This window comes from Zingiber officinale, chromosome 5A, assembly GCF_018446385.1.
Source record: "Zingiber officinale cultivar Zhangliang chromosome 5A, Zo_v1.1, whole genome shotgun sequence".
NCBI classification, from domain to species: domain Eukaryota; kingdom Viridiplantae; phylum Streptophyta; class Magnoliopsida; order Zingiberales; family Zingiberaceae; genus Zingiber; species Zingiber officinale.
In genome coordinates, this window is record NC_055994.1 from 149,268,275 (window position 1) to 149,282,907 (window position 14,633).

The 14,633-nt window shown below is 38.9% G+C and overlaps 1 protein-coding gene across 2 annotated transcripts; it reads right to left on the reverse strand.

The window, feature by feature from the left end:
- Positions 1 to 750: 750 nt before the first annotated feature.
- Positions 751 to 14,443, reverse strand: LOC121982394 (purple acid phosphatase 23-like). 2 transcript variants are annotated; one of them, XM_042535429.1, is made up of 8 exons: positions 14,080 to 14,443; positions 13,794 to 13,985; positions 10,598 to 10,934; positions 10,262 to 10,479; positions 9,951 to 10,141; positions 9,467 to 9,748; positions 9,156 to 9,306; positions 751 to 1,087 (listed from the first exon to the last, which is right to left on the reverse strand). In XM_042535429.1, exons 1-8 carry the CDS (start codon positions 14,354 to 14,356, stop codon positions 1,014 to 1,016), a joined length of 1,722 nt encoding a protein of 573 aa, XP_042391363.1. In that variant the 5' UTR covers positions 14,357 to 14,443; the 3' UTR covers positions 751 to 1,013. The 2 variants fall into 2 exon arrangements, with proteins under 2 accessions (XP_042391363.1, XP_042391364.1); XM_042535430.1 differs by lacking the exon at positions 751 to 1,087 and adding an exon at positions 8,887 to 9,051.
- Between the last annotated feature and the right edge of the window lie 190 nt (positions 14,444 to 14,633).

A 14,633-nucleotide genomic window follows, 5' to 3' on the forward strand; every position in this document is an offset into this window, starting at 1 on the left:
TGCTTATTATATGCTTGCTATATATGTCGGTCATGTATTTATTGTGCAGGATTTGGATATACTATACTTACGTTTTATTGGTTATACTTGGTTGAGTAGGTAGTTTGTGTTATGTTATGAGTTATGTTTTTGCTTACCAGATGATTATATTAGTATTTTTACTTTTGTAGTAAGTATTTCTTCTTAGACTGCTTCCTTTAATCTCCTTATATATAGTATCATGCACTATCTTCTTATACCTACCGAATTATTGTACTCATTATCCCTTACTTTTTTTTGACTTTTAGGTTAGCAGATAGAAGATATGTTATAACACTCAAAAGTCTTAGCTGTCAGTCCCACTCATTTGGATTTTCTTTTGAGTTGCTTTGTATTTATAATTTTCTTTCTATATCAATTTTTAGCATGTTATGTTGACTTTAAATGGTTTAATATCAATTTTTTCTATATTATTAGTAGAGGATACCGTCCGATTTGAAAAATAAATACACATCAAGATGTGTCACTTTTCACCTAAAGAAGATCGAAGTGTAAGCCCCAATTTAGTTCTATATTGTGAATTGCAAGTTAAAGGAGGAGATATATAAACTTAGATATACAAATTCAGACGGTTTTGACATGCTTAATTTATAATATATCGGCTATCGAGAACATCACTTTGTTGTGCTTGATCGAACTTGAGCATTTATAGATTGTGATTGAACCCGATAAGATGAGTCAGCTCTTTCATCCAAGTCAGAGAGGCCCAACTACCAGTGACATTTTGAATCCTCTATAAATATGTTGCATCAACTAACAATTCAAGCTCAAAGCTTTGACATGGGGAAATTAGGCCTCCTGAAGATAGCAACCAAGGCCTTGTCTTGGCCCAAAAATGACACTTACCTACTTCATCATCGTCACTGTCCTCTTCAAATTCTTCACCGGCGGTGGCAGCGCCGGAGGGGAAGTTCGCGGTGGTGGCACTGCAAGATGAGAAGGCCACAAGGTTTGTTGGCTCACTGAGATGTCTGTCAATTGTCAAATCCTGTGTTCATGAGGTTGCCTGAGTTGGCAGCTGAGGAGTTTGGGTTCCAGCAACAAGGGGCTTTGGCTCCGCCATGCAAACCATCAGAATTGGAAAGAATTAACAAGGAGATTGAAAAATATTAATATTTTTTATATAACATTTTTATTTAATTTTTATTAGAATTTAAGTGCCCAATTTGGAGTTTAATTATTGATTAACAGAAGTTTTGATATCAGGATTAGTATACTTTTTTACTCATGGATGATTTTTCATTGTTAAATACTCTTTCAACCAAGTACACGAATGTAAAGAAATCGAATTGCCAAAGAAGCACAGAGGTTAATCTGCTTCAAATATAGTATATGCATTTCAACAATGTAATGGAGTAGAACTCGTATCAATTTGACTGAGTTAGTCTATATCTTTGCGTGCTACGCAAGAAGATGATAAGTTTGTTGATCCCCGGGTAGCTTCTGGAGTATGCAAACTGATCGTCGAGGCTAGTATTCGACACTATCTCCGTAAACGATATTGCTCCGCTACAGTGCTTAACGGATTGTTGCAATTCGTTCCCAAGATACAACGACGACGAAGTGCAAAGTGCGCCTACAAAGCGCCCATTGCGCACGTGGTGGGTGGCGGGCTCACAGGTGCGAGCACCTGCTCGCCCTGGGCTAAGGGGTAACCTGTCCTTTTATTTTTGTGTTAACTCCATTAACACATCTTCATTAATAAGTAGAGAATACACATCGAGAATTTCCGATATAGGACTATTCTCCCATGCACTTTATTAATGAATAATAAATGTTATTTTGGGCTGACTTTAAACATTAATTTCTCATTCACCCTTAATCGGTTTTGAGCAAATTAATAGTCTAAATCTATCTACGCGAATCGTAGATTTCAATTTTGAAGTCAATTACGACTTTCAACAATTGATGGCTTCCTTCCTCTAAATCGTTTTGGTCCATTTAAGGCCCCAATATCCAACAATCCCCCACATGAATGGAAATTAATGCAATGCGTGTATGCATGCTGACATTTTACAAGAGTCCAATCGATAAGTCACTGCATCGGGAGAGGTAGCTTGTGGCTTTGAACCTTCCGTAGTGAAATGTTATCGAGTATACTAGGCTGCGCAGTGAACGTGATGTCTTGAACTGCTCAGCTGTTGGTGTATACTGAGACAATAACACCCACACAGAGATCTATCTCACCTACTTTAGATTCTCATGGTTGGTTCCGTTTCGACCATGGATACCATCTTGGATTCATGAGTGTTTCATTGAAGCGGCCTGTCTTCACACTCGCATAGGTGACACTTCTATCAAGAGTATCCTACCATACTCCACCTTATCAGGTATAGAAGTCACTAAAAGCATAAGCTTAACCTCACTACATGAGGTAGGACAGCACAAATTCATCCTAGGATTGGGATGAGATACATCTAAGTGCAATGTGCGACTACAAAGCTCCCATTGAACCACGTGGCGGATCTCGGGCTCACAAGGTGGGAGCACCTGCTCGTTTTAGTAGAAATCACATCCTCTTGATGAGCAGTATACTTGATCTCGACTCAACCCCTTCGTTAGAGGATCTGCCAAATTATCTTTGGACTTAACATAGTCGATTGCAATCACTCCATTCGAGATCAACTGCCTAATGGTATTATGTCTACGACGTATATGTCGTGACTTCCCATTATACATATTACTCTGTGCCCTTCCAATCGCCGATTGACTATCACAGTGGATTAGTACGGCAGGCACAGGTTTCACCCAGCTAGGAATATCTTCCAAGAAATTCCGCAGCCATTCAGCTTCCTCAGCTGCTTTGTCTAGTGCTATAAACTCGGATTCCATAGTTGACCGAGCAATGCAAGTCTGCTTAGTGGATTTCCAAGATACTGCTCCCCCACCGATCGTGAATACGTATCCACTAGTGGATTTGGAGTCTTTTGTATCTGATATCCAATTAGCATCACAATATCCTTCCAACACAGCGGGATATTTTCCATAATGTAATCCATAGTTCATAGTATATTTCAAATATCTGAGAACTCGCATCAATGCTTTCCAATGAGTGTTGTTTGGATTACTCGTAAAACGACTCAGTTTGTTGACCGTACAGGCAATATCCGGACGTGTGCAGTTTGTGAGATACATCAAACTGCTTATTATCCGAGAATATTCCAACTGCGATATGGTCTCACCATGGTTTTTCGCTAAGTGTTGACTTAGATCCATAGGTGTTTTCACTGTAGAGAGATCGTACGCATTGAATTTTTTCAATACAGATTCTACATAATGAGATTGTGTTAAAACTATCCCTTCTGATGTCCTGAGAATTTTAATTCCCAATATAACATCTGCTTGACCCATATCTTTCATATCAAAATTTCTGGTCAACATTTTCTTTGTAGTCATGATTACATCATGATTACTGCTCATTATTAGCATGTCGTCTACGTATAAACAGACAATTACATAGCCTTCAGGTGTGTTTTTGACATAAATGCATTTGTCACATTCATTTATTCTGAATTCGTTTGACAGCATTACTTTGTCAAATTTTTCGTGCCATTGTTTAGGCGCTTGCTTAAGTCCGTACAACGACTTAACAAGTCGACACACCTTTTTCTCATTTCCAGGAGCCATGAACCCTTCGGGTTGCTCCATATAAATTTCTTCTTCCAACTCACCATTTAAGAACGCAGTCTTAACATCCATTTGATGTATTTCAAGGTCATACAGTGCTGCAATGGCTATTAGCACTCGTATGGACGTAATCTTTGTCACCAGTGAGTATGTATCGAAGTAATTAAGGTCTTCCTCTTGCTTGTACCCCTTGGCTACAAGTCTGGCCTTATACTTGTCAATTGATCCATCAGCTTTATACTTACATTTTAGTATCCACTTACAACCTAATAGTTTATTACCAGAAGGAAGGTCTACTAATTCCCAAGTATGATTATTCAAGATAGACTCAATTTCACTATTGACAGCTTCTTTCCACATTGGAGCATCGGGTCTAGAGAGAACTTCACTTAATGTTCTTGGTTCCATTTCTGACATGAAAGTCATGAAATCTGGCCCGAACGATTTCTCAACTCTAGCCTGTTTGCTACGACGTGGCTCTTCACTTTGATCGTCAATAGTCCTCTTATAACAGCTAAGTTCGGTAACGTCATTTTTGTTTGAACTTCCGTTGTTATCACTTTCAACGTTTTCCTTTTTATTTGGGAATACGTTTTCAAAGAATATCGCATTCCGAGATTCTATGGTTGTTCCCACATGTATATCAGGAATGTTTGATTTGTGAACTAGGAAACGATATGCACTACTATTATGGGCATATCCGACAAATATCGCATCGAACGTTTTAGGTCCGATCTTTACTTGCTTTGGTTTAGGTACTTCGACCTTTGCCAAGCACCCCCACACTTTCAGGTATTTGTACGATGGCTCGCGGCCTTTCCATAGTTCATATGGAGTTTTATCATTTTTCTTATGATGGATTCTGTTGAGAATGTGATTTGCCGATAATATTGCTTCCCCCACAAGTTTTGAGGCAAGCCTGAATTTATCAACAAGGCATTCATCATTTCTTTTAGTGTCCGATTTTTACGTTCGGCAACACCGTTTGATTGAGGTGAGTAAGGCGCCGTTGTTTGATGGATAATGCCAGATTCTGTACAAAATTCATCAAACGGTGCACCATATTCTCCACCTCTATCGCTTCGAATTATTTTAATTCGTTTGTCAAGTTGGTTTTCAACTTCTGTTTTATAGGTTCTGAATGCCTCTAGGGTTTCGTCTTTACTTCTTAAAAGAAAGACATAACAGAACTTTGTGCAGTCATCGATAAAAGTAATAAAATATTTTTTACCTCCTCTAGTTTGCACAAATTTCAAGTCACATAGATCACTATGTATAACTCTAGAGGAGTTGTTGTCCTTTCCACCGAATGAAAAGGTAGTTTCGTCATTTTCGCTTCCACGCACACTTCACATTTGTGTGTTCCGTCAACATTGACGTTTGGTAATAAATTTAATTTGACGAGACGTTTGAGAGTATTATTATTCACATGTCCGAGTCGATCATGCCATAAATTAAAACACTCAACAACATAGCTGAAAGCATTTATTTTATTACCATCAAAATTTCGGAGTACAGGCATTACAACCATTTTGAATAGACCCTTTTCTAGGTACCCCTTTCCTACGAAGACACCATTCTTCGTAAGTACAAAGTTGTCTGACTGGAACACTAGCCTAAATCCGGCCTTGACCAATGCCGCTCCAGAAACTAGGTTCTTACTGATGTCGGGAACATGGAGTACATCAATGAGTGTTAGCTCCTTTCCGGACGTCATCTTCAGAACAACCTTTCCGAGTCCAACAATTGGCGACGTCGTGGAATTACCCATATAGAGCTTCCTGCCATTTATTGGAGTATACTTGGAGAACATCGCTTTATCGGAACAGATATGACGAGTTGCTCCAGTATCAATGAACCACTGCTTCGGGTTGGTATCCACCAAGTTGGCTTCAAATACAACCGCAGTGAGATCCAAGTCCTCAAGAGAGGTTGCGACATGATTCGCAACATCCTTTGGCCCCTTGGTTGGCTTCTTTGGGCGTCTGCAGTCCTTGGATAGGTGTCCTGCCTTTCCACAGTTGTAGCAGGAGCTTTTGAACTTCTTTGCTTGAGCCTTCATTTTGAACTGCTTTGATTTTTGGCGTTCGGCTCGACCAGGTTGGACATTTCGTCTATAGTCCGTTTAGTTCCTCTGGAGTCGGATAACTTTCGATTATCCTCCTCTATTCGTAGCCTCAGGATCAGGTCTTGCAGCCCTATCTCCTTTTGCTTGTGCTTTAGGTAATTCTTGAAATCCTTCCATGACGGAGGGAGCTTCTCAATTACCGCAGCAACTGCGAATGTCTCGTTCAGCTTCATGCCTTCGGCGTCCAGATCATGCAGTATTAATTGCATATCTTGGACTTGAGATGAGACGCTTTTTGAGTCCACCATCTTGAAATCCAAAAACCGACCGACGATAAATTTCTTCAATCCAGCATTTTCGGTCTTGTATTTCTTCTCAAGGGATTCCCACAAAGATTTCGCCGTCTCCAGAGAACAATATACGTTATATAACGTGTTGTCCAATGCGTTGAGTATATAATTGCGGCACAGAAAATCTCCGTGAGACCACGCATCGCTAGCAGCCTTACTACCTTCCGTAGCGGCTGGCGTGTCTTCATGCAAAAACCGTACAAGGTTTAGCGTTGTTAGATAAAACAGCATCTTCTGCTGCCATCTTTTGAAGTCGGTTCCGGTGAATTTCTCTGGCTTTTCTCCGTGCGGAATGGTTGTCGGAATGGCGGTCGGAACGGCCGTCAGAATGTCGTTGGTAGCCATATCAGTTTGCAGGAAATATCGTTTACGACTGTTGATCCCCGGGTAGCTTCTAGAGTATGCAAACTGATCGTCGAGGCTAGTGTTCGACACTATCCCCGTAAACGATATTGCTCCGCTACGGTGCTTAACGGATTGTTGCAATTCGTTCCCAAGATACAACGATGATGACGAACGTCTCGGAATCGTAGCACTCCGACTTCCGAGACCAGCGAACCTTCTAGTAGACTTCTTGGACTCTTGAATGCACAAGATGAGATGAATACTTGAGGAAGAGAAGAGAGGATTGAGTGAATTGAGTGAATTTTCCATCATCTGGAGGGTTCTATTTATACTGAATGAAGAGGTTGATTGTCCTTTGGGTGAGTGGATGTATTCCTTGGACTGGATCAACTGTCCAGTCATCTCCCTTTGCCCACGAGGATGTCGCATAGGTGCTGCCACGTCAGGTACGAGCCTGACACGTCACCCGAGTGCCATGTAGGCACTGCAATGTCACCTGGAGCATGAAGTGCAAAGTGCGCCTACAAAGCGCCCATTGCGCACGTGGCGGGTGGCGGGCTCACAGGTGCGAGCACCTGCTCGCCCTGGGCTAAGGGGTAACCTGTCCTTTTATTTTTGTATTAACTCCATTAACACATCTTCATTAATAAGTAGAGAATACACATCGAGAATTTCCGATGTGGGACTATTCTCCCATGCACTTTATTAATGAATAATAAATGTTATTTTGGGCTGACTTTAAACATTAATTTCTCATTCACCCTTAATCGGTTTTGAGCAAATTAATAGTCTAAATCTATCTACGCGAATCGTAGATTTCAATTTTGAAGTCAATTACGACTTTCAACAATTGATGGCTTCCTTCCTCTAAATCATTTTGGTCCATTTAAGGCTCCAATATCCAACAAAGTTATCTCGGTAGAATGAAGGCATGTAGTGTAACAAGCAATGGAACCTGAGGGAGGGAGAAGACGATGAGAAAGGCGGAGTTAGCAGACATGAATCTCAAATGGAGGGAAAGGCAATTCGAGGGCCAGAATTGTACAAATAGGTAGGCTCAATTTGAGGTTGAATTGGAAATCAAAGTGCCGTACTTTTCCTTCTGCAATTGATTTTTTTCTATCAAAAGATTTTGATGATAAACAAATTTTAGAAGGAAAAAAAATATGATGAATAGATTTTATATATATATATATATATATATATATATATATATATATATATATATATATATATATATATATATATATAACTCATTTCTGAATATTCTTCTTAGTTTACCTCATTAATTTTTTATATTGCCTCTAATCTAATTCATTTCTAATTTCTTTTTTTTCTTTTCCCTCTTCTTTCCCTTTCTTTTTCTCTGGGGATTTTTTCCACCTTGAATTTCTTTTCTTCTTCAAGTCATCCCTCGGAGTAAACAGAGCATAGAGAGGTAATATAGAAAATTAATAGGGGCAATTTAAGAATAGTTAGAACTATCAGAGCATTTGCAACGCGGCAATTAATGTCGCATTATAACGCAACTGTGCATTAACATCGCATTGCAGAAGAAAACGTAGCGTTAAAACTTTTGAACGCGTTCAAATAAGATTGAACGCGTTCAAATGTTCATGGAGTGGGCCAGGGCGGGCCCACCCCATGTGTAAGCCTTTTTTTTATTTTTTTTTTATTATTTTTAAAGACAGGGATAGCGTTTTTTATGTTTTTTATTTTTTTTAAATGTAACAATTTTTGAAAAGGTTAATTTTTACATAACGGTTTTTTAAAATAACAGTTTTTTTAAAAATAATAATAATAATTTAAATATTTTAAAACATATTTAAAACATATTTATTTAATATGATATAATGTTAAAATGAATGAGTAGACGGTGGGACCCATGAATAATGAGTATTAACATTAAAAGGGATATGAGTGAAAGAAGAATGTTGTTATAACGAGTATGTGACAGTGGATCCCATGCTTTTTGATGATGTGATGAATGTTATAGCACTAGAGCATTGTGGATGCTCTTAGAGCATCTGCAACGGCGTTAATGCCCCATGCATTAATGCCGACGTGACATCTTGTTTTTAACGTATAGAGATATTAATGCTGATGTGGCGGCTTTATTTTTTACTGTAGCAGTAAGGCGTTCAAACCTTTGAACGCGTTAATGCTGTAGAGGTAAAAAAAATATATATATAATATAAGCATTAACGCTTCACGCGTTAAAAGCGTTGCGGATGGCCTTAGTGATTTAGTGTAACCTGAACAATATCAGATTACGTTAGATTCAATGAGGAATTGGCAACAGGCAGTAGAAAACCCATTTGGGGAGGGTGTTTGTGGAGTAACCTTGCCGAGGGCAGTCGGCTGATGACCAGTAAAGCTTGCTCAATACAAGGCAACTATTGATAGAGAATGATTGACTGTTGCAATTTGTGGGAAAAATTGGGTATATGTTGGGTGTTTCTCGAACAACCATACATATATAATATACAATGTGCATCCTCAAATTAGGATGCAACTCCATACAATGCACGAAAATATAGTATTAACATAGGAATCCTGTAATAAAGATTACCGTCAACTAATTGATGGAGATTCGGCACCAATTTGCAAGTGATTTATTGCCTACCGACACATTGCAGATATCAAGATCAAGCAAGGATATAGCTAAGGGATTTTATGATTAGTATCGAATAGTAAGCATTAACTTTGCAATAAGTCGATGTTACCATTTCCATTTCTTCGACGGCGTCCTTTTCCACTTTTCATCAAACAGAGCTCCGGCTGTCGCACTATGTATATTTGATCTCCTTTTGCACTTCCCTTGTAGGTATCCTGATTTCGATGCCAAGTCCACAAGGCGTAAGTCGAATTTATAACCTGTCCAAGGAAAACCAGACTTGTAAACATCAAACTACTTTGTTGAACTTTGTAACTGCTGCTGTTTGAGGCCTTGATCAACTGAGAAAGAATTGCTAAATTTAAAGCATTATTGTGATGATTACTACGATGATAAATAGTGAATAAGACCAATTCAGACCTCCAAAATACCGTGACCGAAACTACTTTCTCTAAATGCACTCCATTCGGGCTGTGTTTTCCAGCAGAATTTACCCTTCGCAGGGCCTGAAGTAAAATTCAAATGGCAGACACCACCAAACTCTGGCGTATTGTCACTCTCCGAAGGGCACTTCCCAGGATCATCTGCAAAGTCAACGTCGACTTTCTCAATATTTCCCCCATCGCCTACAGTTATGTAAACCGGTCCACATGGATCCAACGTATAGTTAAATACTCGATTCATCCTTTCGTAAGCATGGACCTGCAGAGATGAAGAAGAAATACCAAGGATTCCTGCATGTAAATACCTTCAATTTTGTAGAAGTAAACTATATAGCTTCGAAATTTCAACATTCTAATTGTGCAAAATACAATAGCTTTTAGTAGCTAAATCGAGTAAAAACTCTCCCATGGTATCCTGTGAGTAAGAATGCAAATAAATTTAAAATATTGTATTTACTTACATGTCCAGAGAACACTATATCTACACTGGACTCATATAGAAGTCCCTCCATTTCTTGCCTCATGCATTCAAATTCCTGATAGTGCGAGTTGTAACTATTATACCAAGGAGGATGCCAAGAAGCAATTATCCAAGGAGTGATTTGGCGATTGAGCTGACACAGATCTCTTTTAAGCCAAGCATGTTGTGCACCTGCTAAGCACATTTTGTAATTATGGACTGAAGCTAAAAAAAATGGACAATTTTCCATGACTCAAACAAGCCTTTTTATATAACTTTGTAAGCTGGTAATCAAGGGTACTATCAGCAGACCTGTCCGATTATAGTCAACATAAGCACCCAGCATGATAAAATGAACTCCACCAGCATTAAATGAATAATAGAAGTTACTATTGGAGCCACTCTCCTCAGATGGAACTGAAAACCGGGCTGAGTAAGATTTGAAAGTCAGATTCCCAACTTGTGGTTCGATTTCATGATTGCCTTCAATCACCATCATAGGAATCTTTGATGTAATAGGTTCCATGAATCTACACAAATGTGAATTCCAATTTGTTAGATGTTTCTTCAGCAATTATCTTATAGAATGCTATTGCACTCTCAGGGCATATTGCAACCAAACTACTGAAACATCAAGTAAATAGGTACCTCCCCCATGTATCCCATCGTGGTTGGTATGTTTCTCTAATGGGTGCATCAGGAAATGCACACGAGAAGCAAGGAACTCCTTTACCCCCCGTGGTCAAATATTGGTTTGCATAACTCATGTCTCCGACCATTAAAATCATTGAAGGATCATTCTCATTTAAATGATCTATTGTGGTTGTTGAGTTGCTTGTCAGCCCTAGATCACCGATCACTGCGATTCGATTTGGATAATGGTCTGGGCCACATGAGGGTAATGTTACAAAGGTGTGCTCCTCACTCAAGGCTTTCAAGGAGCTATCACCACATTTATAATAGTACCTTGTTGATGGTTTGAGGCCTAGATAAAATATGAAAAGGGAAAAAAAATCAAAGATTATAACCCTAGAGATAATCTTAACACAAGCATGCAATGTCCCTTATCTCACTTTTGAACATTTCCTTAGAGCAGATTCCAGATAATCTTTCATTAAAAAGAATCAACAGGTGTTAAGGGGTAATATGATATTTACTAAAAACAAAGTAACGACTACATAACTTGCTTCACTTTGAGGAACCTATAGCCTCTGAGTGGAAGCACTATCTGATAAATCGCTAAAGCATGAAAAATTTACATTTGCGACTTCTGTTTAATAGTCATGGTTGATTGCCAAAGTAATATAACTTATGCTTCTAGAGTACCCTCAACTATAATGAGCAATTTGGCTTTTTTGAGGTACAAGTTGGTTTTGAAGATCTAAATAGAGTTTGTGAGCTAATATTGACAAGCAAGTAAAAAAAAAAAGCCTAGGCAACATTTGAAATTTTTAAAATTAATTTCTCAAAATTAAAACTCATAAGAACTTCTCAGTCGTCAACCTAACTACCCTTTCTATTAATTCCTATTTGAAAGGAAATAGGTCACATCACTATAGTGCAGGTCAGATTCAGAATCTAAAAAGTTCTAAAGTATAATCATAAACCAGTTGAATTCACATGACTCGAGTTCAGAAAGTCAAAGGTCCCAACAGAGTTCATAATTTGGAAGGAATATTTTTTAGTTAGGTTAGACTTTTAGGTAATTAGGAAATCTAAGGGGGTGTTTGGTTCTTTCTTAGGAATAGGAATCGGAATGGGAATCATAATATTGTGGAATGGGAATAGGTATGAGCATGGATATCACTCTTAAAAGCAATGTTTGGTTAGTTGAATATTTTCTATCGGAATAAATAAAAATTTCCTTTTTTACCCTTAAAGGAAAATAAGAGAAAAAATTAGATGTGTGAGAAAAATATGATGAGAGAGAATGATGAGAGAGAAAGTGTGATGGGAAAGAATGAAGAGAGAAAAAGTGTGATGAGAAAAAATGAGGAAAGAGAGTGTAATGGGAGAGAGCATGATGAGAGAAAATGAGAGAGAAAGTATGATGACAGAGGATAAAAAAAGAGAAAGTGTAATGAGAAAAATAAGGAGAGAGAGTGTGATGAGAAAGATTGAGGAAAGAAAAAGTATGATGAGAAAAAAAAGAGGAAGCAAGTGTAATGGGAGAGATTGATAAGAGAGAAAGTATGATGAGAAAAAAAAAAGGAAGCAAGTGTAATGGGAGAAATTGATAAGAGAGAAAGTATGATGAGAAAAAAAAAAGGAAGCAAGTGTAATGGGAGAAATTGATAAGAGAGAAAGTATGATGAGAAAGAAAGCATGATGAGAGAGAAAGTATGTTAAGAAAAAAAGGGAGAGAGTGTGATAGGAGAGATTGAGGAGAGAGAAAGTGTGATGAGAGAAAAAATATGATGAGAGAGAAAGTCCGATGAGAAAAAAAGAGTGTGATGGGAGAGATTGAGGGGAGAGAAAGTGTGATGAGAGAGAAAATATGATGAGAGAGAAAGTGCGATGAGAAAAAAAAGAGAATATGATGGGAGAGATTAAGGGGAGAGAAAGTATGATAAGAAAGAAAGTGTGATGAGAAAAAAAAGAGGGAAGAGAGTGTGATGGAAGAGATTGAGGAAAGAGAAAGTGTGTGATAAAATAAGGAAAAAGAAAATATGATGAGAGAGAATAAGGAAAGAGAAAGTGATATGAAAGAAAAAATAAATAAATATATTTTGATATTTGATATTAAGAGGAGAAATTTTAGTTTTAGGTCAAGGGAATTTTTGGAATAAAATATTTTGATTGTTGAAAATAGAGTAATGGCTCATTGAAGGGGGACATGGGAATGAGTCATTATTACCCAATTATAAGGATTCATTCCCATAGTTGTATTTCCATTCATGTAATCCAAACATTAACAATGACAATTAATGATTGTTATTCTCATTCTCTACTCTTATTTCCCTAAACCAAACGCCCCTAAAAATGATGTTGCTGAATTTTTGGAAAAAAAAGGAAAGTGTATCAAGTGAGGGGCCCACTCTTAAGTGGGATTTAATACAAGGTTGAGAATCACCATACTACTTCTTACCATATGTGGCAAAAGGCGAAATCGCTCGCCCCCAGCGCCCCCGCCTCACCCGACCCAAGGTCATCACGAGGGAGGTAAATCACAGTGTCCTGAGCGAGCATGTGGCAGGTGGGGTGAGTTGCACAGGGACCGGGGATTTATGCCCCAACTACCCTGAGTTTCAACCCCGCGACCTCATGTGGCAAGCATCCCACCACATACCAACTCGGATGACCTGTGGGGTCATACAAGAGAGAGAGAGAGAGATAATGTGCAACCTAATTTGTCTTTTGTTTATTGAGTTGGTAATTTAAACTACTTATCCTTAATAAGTTTTGCTCACAATTTTAGATGTCTATCATTCAGTACTAGAAAACAACAAAAGTACCATCAAATAACTAGTTTCTTATTTATTTAGTCTGATCATCATCTATAAAATAAAAATTGTTGCATCTTAGCTTGAATTTTTCATCACAATTTCATCATTAATTAGTTTATCATCCATGTTATTTTTTTTTTTAAATAATCAATCATTACTTGTCAATAAACTTAGAAACCATCTCTACTCACATGAGAGACTACTATATGGATAAGAAGCCTAAATTTATGAGAAATAGGCCACAATATCCAAATAATTATTTCTATGCTTATAACTCTATGAACAAGAAGCATACTCACACACACGAAATTGTTCCATGTCTAGAGAAGAATCAAATTATTTCCTAAAAATCATTATCTATCTAACTCTTAAAGTTTGGTATCTACGAGTGATCTCACCTTGAAGCCTCACATGATGGATAATGCCCGAAGTGTAATTCAAGAGGCCCTTGAAAGGATACAGTTGGCTGTAGACGGTGGCCGTGCCCCTCTGGAAGAACTCACATTTCCCACTCTCCTCCCCATACCACACCTCGCTCGACACTGCCGACGGGTCCGCCGGCGTCACATTCACCCCGATATTCGCCTCCCCTGCGCTCCAAAACACGTAGGAAAGAGTCAGCCGGTCCTAACCGACGGCGAACGCCCAAATAGGAGACGAGGGTTTCAAAAAGGGGATCCGCACCAGTGATCCAGGAAACCCAGACGGAGGAAGGGTGGGCGGAGGCGGCGAGGGCAATTTGCTCCGGAAAGGGCGGATGGACCCTCGGCGCGAGGCGGGGGTCGTCTGTGGGGATATCGTCGCTGCCGCGGCGGAAGGAGGGGTCGAGCCGCCGAGTGGCCGGAGGAAAGGGGCCGTCGAGCGTCGTGGGAATGCGCCTCTTCCTCGAAGGATGCTCGGCCGAGAAGGCGGCCGCGGCGATGAGCAGGACGACGAAGAGGACCAGGCCGGCAGAGACCATCGCGGGAGCTGCAGTGCCGACTCGAGCTTGATCACGACGTTGTATCGTAGCACCTTTTACCAGCACTCCAAGCGATGATTAGTTAATTGCTTACTTGTTTAGAGTGAGATTTGGAGGGAATCCCGAGGAGAGAATATTCTGGGAATATTGGGAACAAGAGAACATTCTGGAGTCAATCAAATAATTAATGCATAAATATTATTTAAACTTTTAATTAATTTCAAATATGTTATTCTTATAATTTGTATTAAATTTTTATTTATCTATAAATCTATAT